General features: G+C 48.7%; 1 protein-coding gene across 2 annotated transcripts; it reads right to left on the bottom strand.

Moving 5' to 3' along the window:
- Positions 1-7,779: 7,779 nt before the first annotated feature.
- Six1 (SIX homeobox 1) lies at positions 7,780-11,268 on the bottom strand. Of its 2 annotated transcripts, none has more exons than XM_008839487.2 (2): positions 10,191-11,268; positions 7,780-8,352 (listed from the first exon to the last, which is right to left on the bottom strand). In XM_008839487.2, exons 1-2 carry the CDS (start codon positions 10,748-10,750, stop codon positions 8,058-8,060), a joined length of 855 nt encoding a protein of 284 aa, XP_008837709.1. In that variant the 5' UTR covers positions 10,751-11,268; the 3' UTR covers positions 7,780-8,057. The 2 variants fall into 2 exon arrangements, with proteins under 2 accessions (XP_008837709.1, XP_029422556.1); XM_029566696.1 differs by having other exon boundaries at positions 8,223-8,352; positions 9,980-11,001.
- Between the last annotated feature and the right edge of the window lie 8,111 nt (positions 11,269-19,379).

The raw sequence follows: 19,379 nt of genomic DNA, 5'->3' as shown, positions 1-19,379 counted from the left end.
ATATATAATCAGAAAACCTAACGTACATCCATACCCAGTAATAGAATGAGAGTTGAGGCAACATCTTACCTCCCACCCCACTTTGTAGTTTCTTAGCTTCTGGTGTTCCCATCCATGGTGACACCTAGAACTTAGAGAACAATAAGACATCTTTATATCACCTGGTCCTATGTATTAGAAGTCATAGGTATGGGTCCTAAACCCAGATAGAGTGCAATATCTCCTTTCTACCTGGGTGTCAATGCTTGTTTGCAGTAAAAGGAAAACGTCCAAGATGAGTTGTTAAGAAATTTTTGTGATTGGGTGTTTCCCCCTCCCCGATTCTTCCCTTGGCGCTCAAAGATGTAGAGCTTTCATGTTGGTCTCTGTATTAAAATATCCAAACCCTCTCAAAATTTTGATCATTTTATTTTCATTTATTGAGAATTTCATAGATACATTTAATGTGTTTTGATCAAATCCACCCTACTCCCTCCCCTCCAACTCCTCCTATGCCCCAACACACCCTCCAACTTCATGTACTCTTTTTTTTATACCCACCCAGTGTTGCCAGCAGGTTCATGGGTGTAGGGCCATCTACTGGAGCATGAGCAGCCTATCAGGGACTTCATCCCAGAAGAAAAAACTTACTTTTCCTCCCCATTTATTTTAATTCTAGTTTAATTCTTGCCTTCATTGGACTAAAGTGGGAAAGGTCAATATTCTTGTGTTCTTTGCTTTGTAGATAACCTTTTTACTGCTGCTTAAACATTGTAATACAACTTTTAAGTAATACTGTTTTCTGTTTTGTTTGCCTTTCCTTTTCCTACACTTCTATCCTCTCCCCAGGGAGAAAATGTTTAATGGGGAAAAGAGAAATGCATTAGATTTGTTTTAAAGATAGCTTAGAAACCTTACAGCAGACTGATTTTTTTTTTAGTTAAAAAAATAGTAAGGGGGCTGTTATGTTATCATTCTTCTGGTTAGTTCTTCCACAAAAGTGTTTTGGGTCTGAGAGAGAGAGGGAGAGAGAGAGAGAGAGAGAGAGAGAGAGAGAGAGAGAGAGAGAGAGAGACTGACTGCATGTAAAATAATTCTTCTAGTCTTCTTTATGAAGATTTTGTCTGTTTATTTTGAAAATAGCCATTGGTTCCAGATTCCCGGAACTGATTTTCTTAGATTAGCTATTTGTACTTAGAGGTAGAGCCCTGAGCAATATTATTCTTCAATTAAAATAAGAACTTGACTTTAGGAGGAAGCATGTCATGTTTATATAGCATCAGCAATGCATAGAAGATATTTGCCCCACATATCTGAAGATAGACAAAGGTTCAGTTGTTTAAATGTTCTTTTCACTTCATAGATACTAAGGCATGCTGATATTCTATCTAGCTCAATCTTTAAAAATTTGTTACCTACTTTAACCTTTAAGGCATTCTAAATCAATATGGAGCTAACTCTGTCTTTCTTGTATCACCCTCTCATCTTAGAGATATAATTAACTTTTGCAAAGTTTTGCAGACTATGCCATCTCGCCCTCAAAATGTGCCTTTTTTGCTTTTACAAGCTCTGTGACTTTTGCTTCCCTGTACCAGACACTCCAGTCCTACCAGTACCACACACAAAAAGCAAAAGTACTGTCACCACATTCAGATGCTTGTAGTTGAACATTTGTGTGAAGACCGACCAAAGATGTCACAGCTATGTGGGTTTGGTTTGTGGGGTTGTTTTGTTTTGTTCTTGGGTAGGGTAGGGGTCACCATCCCATTGTCTTTCCCTGGTATTTAAACCAGTTGGATAACTGGCAACTCAAATTAGAAATTTTAGCAAAGCAGCTAAAGCCTTGCCTGAGGGCAAAATGAAAAGGGGGTGGGGGTGTAGTTGAGTTTGTATTTAAAAAAAAAAAAAAAAAAAAAAAAAGAACACTGAGAAAGTTGATTTTACAGACACACTGCCTGGAACCTACAGATTTTCCACCAAGGACACTGAGTTTCTATGAGATATATTCTTTAAGAATCTCAAAACACTTGATGTCTTGTGTCCTTAAAAAATATGTTGGCAAGGACTATTTTTAAAATTCTGCATGCACATCAGTTCTGATCCTGAACCAATCACAATTCCCCCACCTCCCCTTCAGAAGTTGTTTCTATTATGAGTAAATCATGGCATAATTCATTAAAAAAAAAACCAAATTAAAATAAATTGTATAGCATATTATAGTAAATTTGGCTGTGTTAATCCATAAGTATATCTACTTGATTCTCCCTGTATCTGCCCCATAAAATATTGGTGAGATGGCTCAGTGGTTAAGAACACTAACTGTTCTTGCAGAAGACCCGGGTTCGAATCCCAGCACCCACAGCAGCTAACAACTGTCTGTAACTCCAGTTCCAGGCACTGCATGACACAGGTGCATTTACCTACATGCAGGCAATACACACATAAGATAAAAATAATAAATAAATTAGTTTTGAACCAGGAGTGGTGGCGCACACCTGTAGTCCCAGCAGAGGTGGGACAGAGGCAGGCAGATCTCTGTGCATTCAAGGCCAGCCTGGTCTACATAGTGAGTTCCAGGACAGCTGGGGCTACAGGGAGACCCTGCTTCAAAAAGACAAAAAAAAAAAAAATTAAATTAAATGTTTCTCTTTTAACTTTGGAGGGAAGGGCAGGAAGGCAACAAGATGGAAGCAGGCAGTGTTCATTTCCAAGTTGTGTTATAGACAGCAAAAGGCTAGAATCTGTCTACTTATTCCTTCAATGGCAATCATTAACATGATGAAGAAAGGGTACTCTTATCTTTCAACAACATTTTAATCACAGTTGAGCAGCTACTTCAGGTATACTGAAGTATGCAGAAAATCTAAAGCTAACCTTTTTCTCTTTCAGAGACTGGGTTTTGATATTTTAGTTTTTATTTCTTCTCTGAAACATTTTCCTGTTTGATCTGGGAAAAGAATGTGATATCAAGAATATTTTGGCATATGGTAAAGAACAGCGAGTACTTTCCCTAACAGGTGTGGGGTGAGGGGGTTCCAGGTGTGCGATTGTACACTACCTGCTGAGAACCCAGATCTCAGCTGTCCATTAAAAAGTTAAAAGGAGAAAATCTCAGGCTAGGATTGGAAAACAGACCGGCTGGCTTCCACGCGCCTCAAGCAGTCTTTTTCTTTGTTTTTAAACGCTACTGCAGTGTTGTTTCTCTCTGTCTGAAAGGACCACAGCGTCTAAACCCCTCATTGTCATCCTCAGTAGGAGAACAGGTTTCCAATTTCATCAGCTGGAACGAAGTGAGTATGTGCTGAGTTTAAAACGCGCTTTTTCCGGGTAGAAGAAAAGCCAATATTTCCTAGGGACTTTTGATTGTTTTTGTTCCTGGCTGGTTCACCCATCTCTTACCTAGCTCATCCCTTTTAGAGGTGTTTTCAGGTAAAGTTTCCGGAGTCAGAATGGTGAAGGTAGTCTCTAGGAACTCAAGGGGCACAAATCCCCCCCCCTCCCCTTGGCTAAGGTCATGGAGCATGCCTGCTGCCTAGGACACTGAGTCCTCGGGCACCCCAGTATGATTTGCTCCTGGGAAGAGGTGGCCATATATACAGGCTCCTCTGGCTTTGAGCGACTAGAGGAATCTAGGCGTTTTAAGACTTTTCGGGTAAAGATACAACAGAGTGGAAAGAACACTAGGGCCACCCGAGACCTCTCTTAATCCTGACCCACCTGTGCCTGTCAATACTACCCACTCCCACAAGATCTGGGTAGATCGTCTGCCACAGCAGCAGACCTAAGACTGCTGTGCAGCTCGGCTGGTGCCTTCCCTGTGGGTCCCGGACTGGACGTAGGGAAGGGATAGCCGCTTGGCACAGGGCAACCCAGTCATACTTTTGGAAGCAGAGCTGTGGCTCCATCCTAAAGGATGTTAGAAGCCAAGGTACCTCTCCCCAGCGGGGGAAGTAGTGCCAACAAACTCAGAAATGGGTCCCCCTCCTGACTGACTGGCACAGCCTGGCCAGCGCGCTAGGAGGAGTCCAGAGCCAGAGCCTAGGCCCCAGGAAACAAAGGGCACAGGCGGCATCAAAAGAAAAGCGCCATGAGGATTGGGCAGCAGGGCCTAAACTGGAGACCAGACTCCGGGGCCTGAGTAGGCCGTTCTGGGTCCAAGTGGGATGTTGAGGACCGGGAGCGCTGACACCTGCAGCCCCACCCGGGGGACAGAATCCCTTGGTCTGGAGCTTCAAGGCCGGGGGCAACCCGACAGTGGTGAGTCCAGGGTCATTCACGTGCGCTAGGAACTTCAGGGGCGGGGGGAGCCCCAGGACCACCGTTGCTGCTTCCCAGCGAGGCCCAAGCCCTGGCCTTCTCCCATGTGGCTAGCCTGGCATCCTCCACTCTCAAGGAGTTCGCAGGCTGAGCCCACCAGATCCTGCGCCTGGAGCCGCAATGGGATCCGGGTCTGAGATAAGTGCGATCCTCTTCTGAATCGCCAGGAGCAAAGAGCGGTGGCTGCAGGAGTGTCCTCCCTGCGCCTTCTCGGTGCAGAACGGAAGGAGCAGTGTCCTGGGCGTGCGGATGATAGACTCTCCCCCGGTTCTCTGCAGCAGAAGAAACGTGGGCCACTATCCTGGATCTGGAGACCTGTCCGCAGGCTTTTCAGAGACCAGACATGGGAGACTGCAGCAAGCGAAGGCCCAGCAAAAGGCCGGCTGCCCAAAGCGAGGGAGGCTAAGTGCAGATGTGTGCCAGGTGCCAGGGCCGTCGGCTTGCAGGGGAGAGCAGGGGTCCAAGCTCCGCAAAGTCGGAACTAGCCCACCAGCGCGGTCCCACTGCCTCTTCCTCAGCTTCCGTCCCATCTCCGGGTGAAGACCGAGCGGGCCTCGCCTGGAAAATAGGTTCCAGACCAGGGGTGACAGGCCCCAGCAGTGTCTCCACCTCGGCTGGTAACTCACCCAGTTCTTGAGTCCCTGCTTGCTAAGCCCAAACCTCGGGAATTGCGGGTCAAATAAACCCCTTGGCCTCCGAGAATTTAGGAAGCCTCTTTCTCAGCCAAGGGGTCAAAGCGAGCAGCCAGCCAGCCGGGTCCCAGCAATCCTGTATTGAGATTTAAGACATTTTAGAAAACATCACTAGAGTATTTTTTTTTTAATTTCACTTGGCAAAAAGCTGTAAGGTTTTGTCCTGAAACCACTTTATTTATAAGACATTGCTCATTATTTTTGGCTATCACTACGAAATTTGCAGAGGAGGAACGAAAAGTGGCTCCTGATTCGGTTAAACGTTGACGCCGAGAAGGGAAAATTGGACGTCCCTTAACAGCTGGTTCTCGAAGATTTCCTCGAGGGGAAAAAAATATGGTTAGTTCCCCCTAATGACCGCTCTAAAATGATTGCCAAGAAAACTCAGAACGACGTCCAGCTTTCTCGCCTCCTCCTGCTTGTCCCTCTTTTAGCCAGACTGAGCCGAGGATGGCGGAAGGAGGCATATTGTGCAATTTCTTATTAAACACATCTGGAATATGCGCACTCTGGATCGAGTGCCAGAGATTTTACAAAGAGTTTATGGCTGTGACAGAAAATTGTCCTTTTAACGAGTTTACAAGCAGTAATCACGGGGGCTTTTACGGGACCGGCCGTCCTTGCCAGATCTGCAAACCTCTCCAAGATTCACCAACCAAGAGCAGGAAGTGGGTCCGGTGCTCCCAGAGAGGCAACCCTTCCATGACTCTAAAATTATGCCAAGAGGAGCTGCAAGAGTGGGGGGTAGTGATCGGAGTAGGACGCGAGGGCATGTAAGAAATTAAAGTAATTGGCCCTTCCTATTTTCCAGAGAGATTTCCGCGGCCTCTTTTTGAAGCCTGTCAGGGTCATTGAAAGCTATCTTTGTGCAGGGTGTTTGTTTTGGGGAGTGAATGTGAAGAATGTGTGGAGATTCCCTGTGAGAGCCCCTCCTGCAGAGGGTGGCATTTCTCCGTGGCCCAAGACGTGGAGAACAAACACCCTAGTGACTTAAATAAACACCGACTTAATGATCCAAAACACTAACAAGGGAGATTGGGACCCGGAGCTTCCAGCCCAAATGAGGGTCTCTGAGCGTCTGTGTGCACATCTGTCCATCCTTGGGGGGGGGGATTTTATAAGTAAAAGTGACTATATTTAAAAGCACAGTGATCATTTTCCCTTGAATCCAAGACAATGGGAGTTTTAAAAACTAATAATAATAATAATAATAATAATAATAATAATAATAACAATGCCTTCATTTCCCCCACTCCCCCACTTTCCTAGTTCAGGTCAGGAACAATAGGAAAAGGTCAGAAAGGAAGAATATATTAATGTTGACACATATGAGGAAAAAATCAAAATTATGAAACTCATGTCAGAAAATAAATAGATTCTCCCCAGGGAACAATATTTTACAAAGCACAAGTGAGCCAATCCTGTTATCCTGAGTAGAATTTTTAATAAATAATGCCATTTGTTTCACTAATTTTGAAAGCTAAATACAGAAGATACATCATTTTGCCCCAGGCAAAAAGAACATGGAGCCTTCATGATTTCTGGGATTTTTCTGGACACTATCCGACAGCACTGCAAAAGAGTTCCTGTCCCAGTGGTCTGCTTTTTATTTGTACAGATTAGTTCCTATTCATGCTTAAATCTTTGTTCAAGTTCCCTTTTTTTTTAAAAAAAAAAAAGCAGATAAATTACTTTTACTTTCACAGTCTTATCATAAATTGTTAACACAAAAGAGCCAAGTTAACGTATGAATGCTGTGGGTAAGAGCTAGTGGTGAACAAAACTGCCTTTCTAAATAATAAAAAAAAAAATAAATAAATACCCAAAGCTAAACTTCTCTTTTGTCACATCATTAACCTAGTTGCTACTCTTGATTTCAGATGATAGACTTCAAAATACCCTGTACCTCATAACCACTATTAAGCAAGAAAGCAAGAAACTTGTTTTTAAATAGGGCCCAATGATGACAGCAATATACAACTCACCTTTCAGAAACAGAATCATACTCCTGGTGTTCCACTAAGTTTTAATTTAGGCTGGTTTCGGTACAATAGAAAAGAAGCCTGAAAACGCATGCTGATTTAGTAACAAATACCAGGTTGCCAAGTTCTGTTGGCATCCTTTTGTAAGTAGAAACTAGGAGCAGAGAAATCCCTTAGTAGGGCTAGCCTGCAGATAGGAAAGCTCTGAGGTATGAACAGTAATGGCATTTTGAAAAGTGATTATTTTCTCTTTTTTTTCCACATTGGTACACTTTTAGAGTTTGTCATTTAAAAAAAAAAAAAAAACCCAAGAAAACAAACAACCACCAAAACCCCTACTAAATCTGACAAAAATAGTTGTATTACTAATGTCATTTCTATTTCTAACCGCCTCACATAGAGAGCATTAAGACATTTAGGCACTTGATTTTCCCACTAATACTGTTCTTTTATTTTAATCTACATAAAATTATTTAACACTAAATATGAAAAATGTAAACGTAATTTTCCCATCAAAACCAGTTATGATTATATTTTTCCTATTCATCTTAAGAATGTAATCAGTTCCTCAGGTTGTCGGGCTGGCTGGCCCCTTACTGCCACTCCTACTCTGATCTCTCTCTCTCTCTCTCTCTCTCTCTCTCTCTCTCTCTCCCTTTTCCCTTTCCCAAAATTGCTTCTCCATAAATAAATTAAAATGAAATAATTTAAATCCAGTTGGCTTGTAATTTCTGTTCACGAAAAGAAAAAAAGAAAAGACTATTGAAGTGGGTGTGGGGGTTGCCCAGGACCAAAAACTGGGTGCTTTTGTTTGTTTGGGTTTTTTTTTTTTTTTCTGGATCTTTTCAGTGGGAGGGAAAACGCAAGAATGGTAAGAGTTGGAGAGAAGCGGGAGACTATGCTGGAAATCGCTGTTGGTTTTGATTTTTTAAAAAAGACATTTGTGAAAGCCCATCATTTCCTTTATGCTCAAAGAACCCCAGAAACAAGATGCAAAATTGTTCCTGATTTCTATTTACAAGTGTCCCTAGTTGCTGTGGTTGGTGGCTGCTCCAGCTATGCCTTCGAGGTCCCAGTCCCTCCCCACTTAGGAACCCAAGTCCACCAGACTGGAGGTGAGCGGGCCCAGTAGAGAGTCTTGAAGCTGATGCTGATGAGCCTGCAGGCCATGGCTGGGCTGTGAGGCCGTCAGGCCTGGAAGAGAATAGTTTGAGCTCCTGGTGTGGCCCATATTGCCTTGTAGCAGAAGGACCGAGTTCTGGTCTGGACTTTGGGGAGGTGAGAATTCCTCTTCTGAGCTGGACATGAGTGGCTTGCCCCCTTCCAGAGGAGAGAGTTGATTCTGCTTGTTGGAGGAGGAGTTATTGTTTTCGGTGTTCTCCCTAAGAAATAGAGGACAACACCATATGGTTAAAAAAAAAAAAAATGTAGGTTAAAAAAAAGTGTGAGGTGAAGGGAGGGGAGCTGGAAGGAGGAAAGGGCCATTGTGCAATCTGTCACCAACCCAAACGGAGGAGCTCTGTCCTCCCACCTATCCCCAAGGGTCATGGGGGGAGGTGAGCAGGCAGAGGGGACTAGAGAAATGGGAAGCCTGCTGCTCCGAGCTAGGTCCAGATTTCAGAAAGTCAGATGAGCCGGGTTTATTTGAAATAAGCAAAAAACGTGTTTTCAATTTTGTTCCAGCAGCTATGTTTAAGCACCTATCAACTAGCACCATATTTCCTAGTAACTGTTTGAAAGCCTTCCAACAAATGGTTGTTGACGATAAAGGAATGGTCGGGGGACAAATTGCCTAATGCACAAATGCTTGAGGAAACAATTAGATGACCAGTTTCCCAGCCCCTGTCCGGAGACTCCGGGTTGGAAGACCTAGGAGACAAGTCATGAGAAGTGGTCCCCAGAGCGGCCCAGTGACCTGAGTAAACAGCGTACTCAGCCAGTCTCTCCGATTTCACCGAGGGGTAGGTCCTCGCCTGACTTTAGGGACTGGCCGTTTTGTAAATTAAAGGCTAACAGAAACCGTGCAATCCCCAGTTTCGGTGTTCCTGACTCACTTCTCAGCCCCTCCCGGCTCCCTCTCAAGCTGCCCACCAACATCCACTTGCCAGCTAGGAAAACCTGGCCCGCCCGCAGCAGCTGAGACCGGGTGGGCAAGCAGGAGCGTCAGTCCCCGAACCCGGTCCCCAACTTCGCTATGTCGCCTCCCGCCGCTTCAGTCCGCCGAGCGCTCGCAGTCCTCCCCACGCCTAGCGCCCTCCTCATTCCACTTTCCCTTCCAGGCACAGACTTCCAAAGAGCTCATTGCAGCGGAATTTAGGCAGACTCTGTGGTTTTCCACCCGGAGGAGACGGGGGAAGCCAGATCTTCAGGCTGGAGGCGGCCAGCGAACAAAGAGGCCGGTGCGGGGCCCTGTGCCCGGGTGCCCCGCACTCCTCCGCTTCGCGCGGCGCTCGCCGCCGCCTGCCCGGCGCTGCTCGGAATCCGCTCGGAAACTCCGCAGCGAACCGTGGCCCCCGGCCAAGTGGCTGCGCCTGTTTGCGCGAGGAGGGGGAGGCAGGCTTTTTTAAAGCCTTGCTTCTGAGCTGGGGGCGGGAGAAGCCGCCGAATGCAGCCCCTGTCCTCCCCCGGGGGCTGCGGAGCCCCGGCCACGCGCGAGCGAGCGCGTCGAGCAGCGGTCCTTCCCCGGCTGGCGGCGCAAGAAATGCAGCCGCGACCCCCCATCCCAAAATTCTCTTTCCTGTGTATTTCCTATCAAGACTCTCCCCTTTGTCCAACTAGTGCAGAACTCTGATCCAGAGACCACCGGGAGTGCGGCAGAGCGGACGTGTCTGGCCAGCTTCAGCTCGGAGCAGGAGGACCAAGGTTCGAGGCCCACCCACCGCCGCACTGAACCGCTTTCCAGGGGATATCCAGCCACATTCCCCTTCCCGCCCCCTCCCTTCGCCGCAGCCAGCCAGGAAGGCATGAGAAACAAACTTAGCGCGACTCTTCACCCCCAAAGAAACCCACGCGCGAGTGCTCAACGCCAGCGAGGGGCCTCATCCCTAGCACGCAACCTCAGAGTTCATGAACTTTCGCTGCCGAGTGTCTGAGGCCGAGGAACCGCCCCGAGGACCCGCTGCGGGCGGATTTGGTAGTGATGCCTGCGGGGACGGAAAGGGGCGGAAGGGCAAGGAAGACTTCCCCGGGTTGCCCAAGCCTGGGCAAGCACGCCGCGTACCTTTCCTTGGCCTCGGCCGCCCGGTCTCTTTGCCTCCGGTTCTTAAACCAGTTGCTGACCTGGGTGGTGGTGAGGCCGGTGGCCTCCGCCAGCTCCCGCTTCTCCCGGGGCGAGGGGTAGGGGTTGTGCGCGTACCACTCCCGCAGCACGCCCCGCGACTTCTCCTTGAAACAGTAGCTGGTCTCTTCGCCGTCCCAGATGGTGCGCGGCAGAGGGAATTTTCGGCGCACACGATATTTGCCCACCGCACCCAAAGGTCGGCCTCGAAGCTTCTCGGCCTCCACGTAGTGCGCTTTCAGCCACAGTTGCTGCAGTTTGGGATGGTTGTGCGGCGAGAACTGGTGACTCTCCAGGATCTTGTAGAGCTCGCGGAAGTTGCCCCGGTGGAAGGCGACTACTGCCTTAGCCTTGAGCACACTCTCGTTTTTGTGCAGGTGATCGCAGGCGGGCAGCGACCACAAGAACCTGCCCAGGCGTTCCAGATTCCCGCCTTGCTGCAGAACCTCGCACACGCACGCCACTTGCTCCTGCGTAAAACCAAACGACGGCAGCATAGACATGGCTGGCGCTGCCGGGGCGCACGGCCCAGGCGCACGCTGCAGTGAGCAGAAAAAGCTGGGGGCGGCCGCCTCAGGGAGGGGGACGCGGCAGCTCCTAACCCCCTCCCTAGGCGTAGGCGAATAGGCGAGTCGGAACTTGGGGGTGGGAGGCCAGTGAAGAAGAGGAGGCGAAGTAGGGGTGCGCTGGATTCGGTCGGAGTGGCCGATACACTCCGCAGCCTTCCGGGCCTCGCTGGCTGGGGCCTGCGGCCGGGTGGATGCTGCTCGTTGCCGGGGAACTTGGTTTCTGTTCTCCCAGCAGCGACCTTAAAGCGCGCAGCGTCCCCGGCTCGCTGATTGGCTGCGGCCGGCGCCTATCCGCATCTAGCCAGCCCGCGCGCGCCGCCGGACCCGCTGGAAAGCCGCGCCGCCCCGCGGCCCCGCTTAGGGAGGGCGAAGCTGCGAAGCTAGGGGTAGGGAGTGGTGGGAGGAGAAGGACCCTGAGAGGTGGGAAGTGAGGTGGGGTGGGAAGGCGGGAACCAGGGTGCTGGAAGGGTCGATGAGCATGTCAAGGCTTTGCAGAGGCACCCTTTCCGGTGTCACCTAAGGGAGTCGCACGCATCTAGGCACAAACCATTGACTGCAGACGTCCTAATTCCCCCCCCCCATGCTCCGGTCCCTGTCCTTTGCAGTCGTGCCCTTTCCCGGTGAGCTCATATTTAATTACCTTAATGTTGGGATGAATAAATAATGGATTGATGAATAGCTTATGGAACGTGATAAATAATACAAGAGCAGATTAGAGCTCCGGGCTGCAGGCTCTAGAAGAGTGACCGTCTTAGGTTTGCCATCAACTCCAGGAGCCAAACCTAATTTCCTCCCTCTTTCCCTCCTTCCCAAACACACCACCACCACTCCCCGCGCCCCCCCCCCCAAGGGCTCAAGTACTCTGATCTGGACAGCATTCCCCTCATTCTCAAAGTGTCTCTACAACGTGGGATCAGGAGAAAAGTTGTTCAGATCATTGTGACTGAGTAGAGACACAGAGACTTCATCTTCGATTTAGTATCTTAATATTCCTCTGGACTCAGTTTCCCCATCTGCACTCCGGTGCCACCTCTGCTACTGAGGATGCCAAAAAACCTTACTTGCCATTAGCAAAAATGCTTTGGGAACCTCATGCAAAAGGCTCTGGATGGGGTGTAAATTAAATAAAACTGTGCCTGGCTCCAATAACCGTGGAGTTGTAACATAATCCTTACCCTGCTCTGAGAGGGACACTGCCCTCAAATCTAGAACCACAGCGGCTCCAAGAAGATTAAATAAAGTGTGTGTGTGTGTGTGTGTGTGTGTGTGTGTGTGTGTGTGTGTGTGTGTGTGTTGCAATGCTGGCTTGTTTTGCTGCCAGAGAATGAGTGATGTCCTGCAATTTAAGTCCCATCATCTGCTATTTTGTTTGTGTGTCGAATGCTTAGTAAAACTGCACAAACAAATGAAGCTATAATTATCTTAAGCCTCATTTGCACACCTTGTTCCAAAGCAATTATTAAAAAGATTTTGAAAACAATTAGGCTCTCTAAACAAAGATAATCTATTGTCAGTAGCAGAGACCGAAAGCCGATAAGAACAATGTGTGGCGATAAGGAGGCGGAATGGTGGAAGGAGAGTGGCTTTATGACTATACTTATCTCTGATTAGATAAGTTCAAAACAGAATTCTAAGTACACTTCAAAAATGCTTTTGAATTCAGTGTGCCCTCTTGGAGAATGATGAAGAACAAACTCTGGGCTCTTTAAACTTGCTTGTCTTCTTTCAATATGTTTTGATTCCATCAGCCAAAGACCGCACCCCAGAGCCTTTTGCATTTTGAGATCTAAGCGAGAGAAGGGTTTCCCCTTGTATTATTGATATGGTTTTAAAATAATCCACCCAGTCCAGTGTGCCCCACAACATACATTTCAAGCTCATAAAGGGTTCCCACCTCAAGGCTGCCTCCCAGGAGATTGCAAGTTCAGAAAGCCTCCTTTGTGCTGAGCTTCCCACACAATACTTTCTGCCTCCTTGAAACACTTGTGTATCCCATGCAATTAAACCTTGGAAGCAGAGACTGGTACTTCATTACAGTTAGGCTTATTTTTTAAAATGCATTTAATGGGTGTGTACTATTTCAAAAGAGCTTCTGCCACATGGTATGCCCAGTGACTTACTTTCTAAACTGGAAGCCTGGCACTGCTGAGCCCAAGGCCATGTGTCTGGTAATTTTCCCTCACTGTCTTATTTTAGTGTTCATGACGTTTCAGATGAAGTCTTAAGGAACTGCAGTGTCCTGCCAAGAGGAATGCCTCTGCTTGGAAAAGTCCTTATTGACATGGCAGCTGTGTCAGGACCGGAACGGGGGACTTAAATGGGCTCTCAAAATCAGTACCCTAAAGTCTGGAGCAAGTGTGCACAATTAAAATGTGTGTGTGTGTGTGTGTGTGTGTGTGTGTGTGTGGATTTATAAGCACAGTCTCATGCCTTAAAAGACAAATGGTATGTTGAATACAGGGTGTGCTTTGTAATTAAGTTTTGTATAGGGAAATGAGGCATAACGAACAAATAAGTACAGGTATAAATTTACAGAGAATAACAGAGGAGAGAGATGGCAATTAGGCACCAATATGACCACCATTTTCTCCCTCTTCTCAACTCCCCTGCCCATTTCTTTTCATATCTATTCAAAGGAACAAGGACTGTACCAGACACTGGTGACAACTTGGGAAGAGGATCCAGTAGGTCCTGGGAGAAGAGGCACCGAGGTAAATGAGAGGTACTTCTCAGAGACCCGGTGCCTGGACTTTTCCCCCTTCCTATTTAATCCAGTGGACCATTTAACTAGAAAGGAAAAGTGCTATCTATGTGCTTTGTACCAAGGAGTCTACCTGCTATTTCGATCCCTTGGTTAAGGGAACCAATTGTTATAAATGATAATTATTGGCTTGGATATATAAGGTTTCCCAAAATGGAACCTTTCACTGAAAACCACTAAAAGAGGTAAAATGACATGAATTTACAAACCACATAAACCAAATGATCCATTTTAAATCGCACACATAAAGGTTTGAGTCTTTCTGTAACATAAAACCTTTGCTGTCAATGCAAATCGCATGAAAAACAGAGATGCTGCGGGCATTTAAAGGGACCGAGCAACTCTAGTCAGTTCGCTGCTGCCCTGGCCGCTTTGCAGCTGGCTAGGGACGCTGAACCAGTGGTTGCCAACACAGGGCTTCGGCTCTGGGTGCTCCGCGGTGCAGATAATGGCCAGGTGCACTTAAACCAGTGGACCATAAGGCCAAGGCAAAAATCTTTAAAGCTGTTGAAGTTTCTTGGCTACACTGACATAAGGCCTAAGGATCAAAATCCTGTATCTAAGGACTTCCTTCTGTCTCTCCTGGCTTGAGATTCCCAGCCCGCTTTCTTAGCCATCAAGAGCTACTATGGGAGGCCCTACCCTACCTACAGACTTGGAAATCAAGGGCATCTTCAATAAATTAGTGTCATCGCTCTGCGGCAGGGCAGTGCCGAGTCTCCCAGATCCCAGCTGAAGCAGCAAACATTCATCTTTGTATCTGCTTAGTCGGGAGCCCCTGGTGCTCTCGGTCCCTGGGAACCGCGCTCAGATGGTGGACGCTGCGCGAAAGGTACTGCCCACCTGCCTCGTGCCGGACGCTGTAGCCTGCCAGGACCGAATAGGCCGAGGGCTCGGGGTGGTGGGGCGATTTACAGACCCAAGAAGGAGAAATTCAAAACCAGTCCATTAGTAAATGAGTTTTGTGTTGTCAAGGATCTTTCCCATCCACTTGCTGTTCTGAAAAATAGATCACATTTCGTTATCTTTAGTGTACTGCCCACCTGCCTCGTGCCGGACGCTGTAGCCTGCCAGGACCGAATAGGCCGAGGGCTCGGGGTGGTGGGGCGATTTACAGACCCAAGAAGGAGAAATTCAAAACCAGTCCATTAGTAAATGAGTTTTGTGTTGTCAAGGATCTTTCCCATCCACTTGCTGTTCTGAAAAATAGATCACATTTCGTTATCTTTAGTGGGAATCTGCAAAGCGACCCCGGATCCCTGCGGCCCCCGCCTCCCTCCCTCCCACCCACCCTTTCTGCCTTGTTCTGCCCCGCTGAGGGGAGCCGGCAGGCCTCACCGGCTTATTTCTGAACAATGAGGATTTGTCTGTGGCCCTAATGTATTTATGTATGGAAGCTGAAGGGGGGAGCTTTCTCCTGGAAGCGGGAAGCTCGGGAGCTGAGACTTCTGCTTCCGTGGTGCAAAAATGCTGGACTGCCCCAAGACGCCATCCAACCGCCGCCATCCAACCGCAGTCCCATCCCACACCTGGACAAACAGTGTCAGCTGCGAGCCCTACGCCACAAACCCTGTCTGCCCTGTGCAGCTCTAAAAAATGCCATCTCCACTTTGAAACAGAGAACGGATAGAACATGACACCTCCAAACACATATACAGCTCTGTTCCCCACCCATTTGAGCTTTCTACCCCTCCCCACCCCCTAGGAACGCACCGGGAAAGAAAAGAGAAGGGGGCCGAAGGCACACGTGGTTAGGAAGTGCTCTGAATTGTCTCCCAGAGTGTCTCATTCTTTCTCTTGTACTCAGTGAGCTTGTTTCTCCTCCCTTCACTTACTCTCCTGCTTTCCCCTCTGTCCTCTTCCTGTCCCCCTCTTCCTTTCTTCCCTTTCCCCTCCCACTCCTCTTATTTCTTCTGGTTACTTCAGCTGCTCTCTGAGGAATCTCAGCCCAGGGACACCAATGGCTGAGTTTGAACCAAAAGATCCCCCTCAACATCAGATGGCAAGCACCCTTCTGGATAGTGGATCAAGGTGTTATCAGTTCTTAGGAACTGAAGACACAGCAGTCCCCTTATCTTTAAATATTCCATTGGGGCAAGTTCACAAAATGAAACTCCCTGAGCTTGCTAATCTTCCATTAAAAATCCTCTCTCTCTCTCTCTCTCTCTCTCTCTCTCTCTTTCTCTCTCTCTCCCTTAATGTACATCCTGACTACCACATCTGTCTAAGCTAAGAAGAATTTCCTTTTGGGAGGTGAAAGCCTGCAGCTCCTCCTGTTCAGAGGAAAGTGCTAGTGATGGTAATGCAGGGTGACACTAAATAAACAGTTAGGGTGGACTGGAAAGATGGAGTTAATTATCCAGTGAGCTGCATTTCAGCCCAGACCATCAGGGGCTGATTTGTTTTGGCTCATAGTCCAAGGAAGGAGACAAACCACTCTCTTCTCCACTTCTCTTTAGGATCCTGATCATTCATATCTCCAACAAAACAAAACAAAAGCCACTGCCCAGGTATCACTGCTTCAATTAAAACTAGTTTTATTACTCTTCTACAGAGTACACATTTTGTTACCTCTTAGCCCTGGAGAGAAAACCCAAAGGTACTCAAATGAGAGAAAATTCAGGATAGTTGGAGTCCAAAACCTAAACGAGTTCCATTACTAAGGAAAGCAGACATCCTGTGTTCCTCCCTGCCTCTTCACATGGATCCTTATAATCAATTTATAAATCAGATGCTTATTTTTAAAAACTAAGATGTTAGCCTGCCTTTCACCATGGCTTGACTCTAAAAACTCAGACTTCATGAAATTTTAGATGCAATTAGATTTATTGTTTGTGTGATTTGCTAACTATCCGGTTTCCTCAGGTAAGCCTGCACTTATATATAAATCCTAGTAACTGTAAACCATCTCTCTCCCCCGTTTGCTCTCCCCCACCCACACATTCTGATATTAATAATCCCCGGCTGCCCCTCTTTCCGGGTCATTACGGTACTGCTGGTCTCTAATCAATCCTAATGCGATGGCAATTGGAGTCCCTGATGACTGCGGCTCAGATTTCTTGTAATGGCTCTACCACATTTTCCTGGACCTCCTTCTTTAACCTGAGATGCCAGGGGGACGAGTCCCTTCTCGGATGCTGATTACTTCAAGATGTGGGGGCTGGTTTGAACATAGGGAGAAAGACAGGAACACAGTGTGGCCGCTACAGCCTGCAGCAGTGAAGGCACCCTAATGCCTCTCTCTACTCTATCTTTTCTTTCTCCCATCGTTTTCCAGGTCCAACTCACTCTGGTGGACCGGAATGAAGACTTTCAGGCCTTTTGGAGTCCCCCCCCCCCCTCCTGATGCAGAGAGACCTCTGATGCGGTCTCTGGGCCTCTTGAGTTCCTACGGCGTCTCACCCTGGCAGCGCACACCCAGGCTCCCAGGCCAGGCCTGTCTTTTGCTCTGGAGTGAATGCTGCCCCAACTGAAAGCCGGCTTCCCTTACTCCCGGGTTTCTCCCAGAGCCTTCTTCCTCCTGAATCTTAGTGTAGCTTCCCAGAAGACTGGATTCTCCGACACACTCTGACCCTTGACCTCTCCTATTCCTCACCCCAGCAGTGTTTGAAGCTCTCAACCTGTTCCTGACTCAAAACCCACTCTCAACCAGAAGCTTGGCCTGGTCCTGTCAGGACTTGAGCCTGTCTCCCCCAGCTCTAAGGGTGGGTCTCTGGGAGACCTTAACCTCTAGGGCAAAGGACCAACCCTCCTCTCAGGCATGTCGACTGAGACAACTAACCGCGGGATCTCGCGCGGGACATCCCTCTCTCCAGCAGACAATTCTTGCCCTCCTTCCCACCCTGGGTCCAGGCTCAGCCCCTAGGCGATCAACACGTTCGCGGCATTTGTATTCTTCCATTTCTCAGGCTAAAGCCATTTAGCGTAACCCGAGCCCAGGATAATTGCCACGTCTCTGCCGTGATACTTTTTTAAAAACAGGATAATGCTTCTGAATTGCGGAAGAAAGTGCTGCGGACAAATTGGGCGCTGAGCTGCCGAGATGGATGGCTTTTGTTAGGAATGGCCAGTGGTTTGTGACTCAATTAGTTCATTGCTAGGAGCCGCTTGTGTTCTACAGCGAGGTCACCTCGAGGCGAACCCCCCTGTCGCTCTTGAGAGCAAGGAGTTCTTGGGAGTGGGATCACTTGAGGCCTGTAGGTCTGTCGGTGCATATCCACACCCTGGAAATCTGTTGGGTTTTTGCCCTTCTACGAGAGCACAGTTTGGGTTCTAAAGACTCGGGTTTTCCCAGGCAGAGCTGGACTGCCTCGGATCCTGAACGGGCCGCACAGCAGTTGTCTGCAGATCAGTCCTCTAGTGGGCAGAGGGTGCGGGAAGGTGCCCGATTGCCCATGCCCCCTCTGCTCGTCTCGTCCACCTGCCTAGGCTTCGACTTTGCAACAAGGTTCCCAGTACCGTTGCAGTATTTGGCAGAGTCCTCTTGGAAGCCAGAGGGGTAAGGCTGCCGCGAAGCGGGTGGATCTCTGAGGGACGCGTTTAGGGAGACTTGGAAGAAGGCTGTAAGACTTTCCCCCACTTCCCTCCTCTCAGGTTCACCCGCCATCCCCATCCATCACCCCGCGGGCAGGCAGGGTCCGCTAGGTGCGTCCCCGGAGTGCTCCCTGCTTCACCCCTGCTGGGTCGCCTGCGTCAGGGACACAGTCGCTGGGCGGCTTGGGAACTCTCCGGCGCCGCGTCTGCGCAGTTGGCTCCGCCCAGCTGTGCAGCCGGGGGTCCCGCGTTCTTGCCGGGAGGGTCTGTAGACCACTACCAAGGAATGCCCCAGCCCGCTGCTGCCCTGGATGGTTGAACAATTAGAGGGGCGGAGGGCGGAGGGCTGGAGGAAGCAGGGGACCCGGCCGGGGAGGCGGGGACCGGAGGGAGGCGCGGAGCGGTCAGCGCCGCTGGGAGGGGGCGCAGGACCGCGGCGTACCCCGCAGGAGGAGAAAGAGGGCGCTGTCTTCCTGGCAAAGGAGCCCTGGGCCTGCAGGAACCAAAACAAAAAAGGAAAACTGAGGCCGAGTCTCCCGGACGGGGGAGAGTGGGCTCAGGCGGGGATGGTGGAGCTGATTCTCTGCCTGCCCAGGGCAGGGCATCTTCAGCCTCCTCCCGGTCCGCCAGGCTTCTTTCACCAATATACAGCCCTCCTTCGCCTTTTCCCTCCTCAACTGAAGGCATCTGTATAAGGAAGCTTCGAGGGTAAGTGAGGTCCCCCAGTTTGTCCTAAGCAAGAGAAGAAATCCAGACCCCTCTTCTAAATGAAGGCCTGGGGGAACCGCCAGGAAACCGCCAACTTTCGGCCAGTCCTTCCCGTCGAAGCACCTAGGTCTCACTTGGCTGCTTCTTGCCGGGTCAACGAAGACATGGAACATTCTAATTTACCATTGCCAGTGGCCAGGGGGTGCTTGTAGGGATCAGAAACATCCAGAATCCAGCTATTGATCATCTTCCATCCAGATCCACAAATATAAAAGATATATTAATTCTCTAGAAATTGCTATCCCTGTCTATATCAAGGACAATGTATTCTTGAGTCTTCTTCATGAGCATAATACACCAGGCGGAGCAGAACAGCAGGATCCCAGATTCTGTCCTGAAAGTTTTGGGTGAATGGAAGAAAAGGAACTCTTGGTTTGGGCATAGAACCGTTCACCTCTGTACAACTCCACCAGAGCATCTCAAGTTGCGAACTCCATTTGAATTTCCTGGGGAGACGTGACTCTTCCGTAGCCCCTCAAAGCAGAATCCAGGTGGCCTTGC

This window comes from Nannospalax galili, unplaced genomic scaffold (genome assembly GCF_000622305.1).
Source record: "Nannospalax galili isolate Female #2095 unplaced genomic scaffold, S.galili_v1.0 scaffold336, whole genome shotgun sequence".
Classification (NCBI taxonomy): domain Eukaryota; kingdom Metazoa; phylum Chordata; class Mammalia; order Rodentia; family Spalacidae; genus Nannospalax; species Nannospalax galili.
This window is presented reverse-complemented; position numbering and strand designations above follow the sequence as displayed.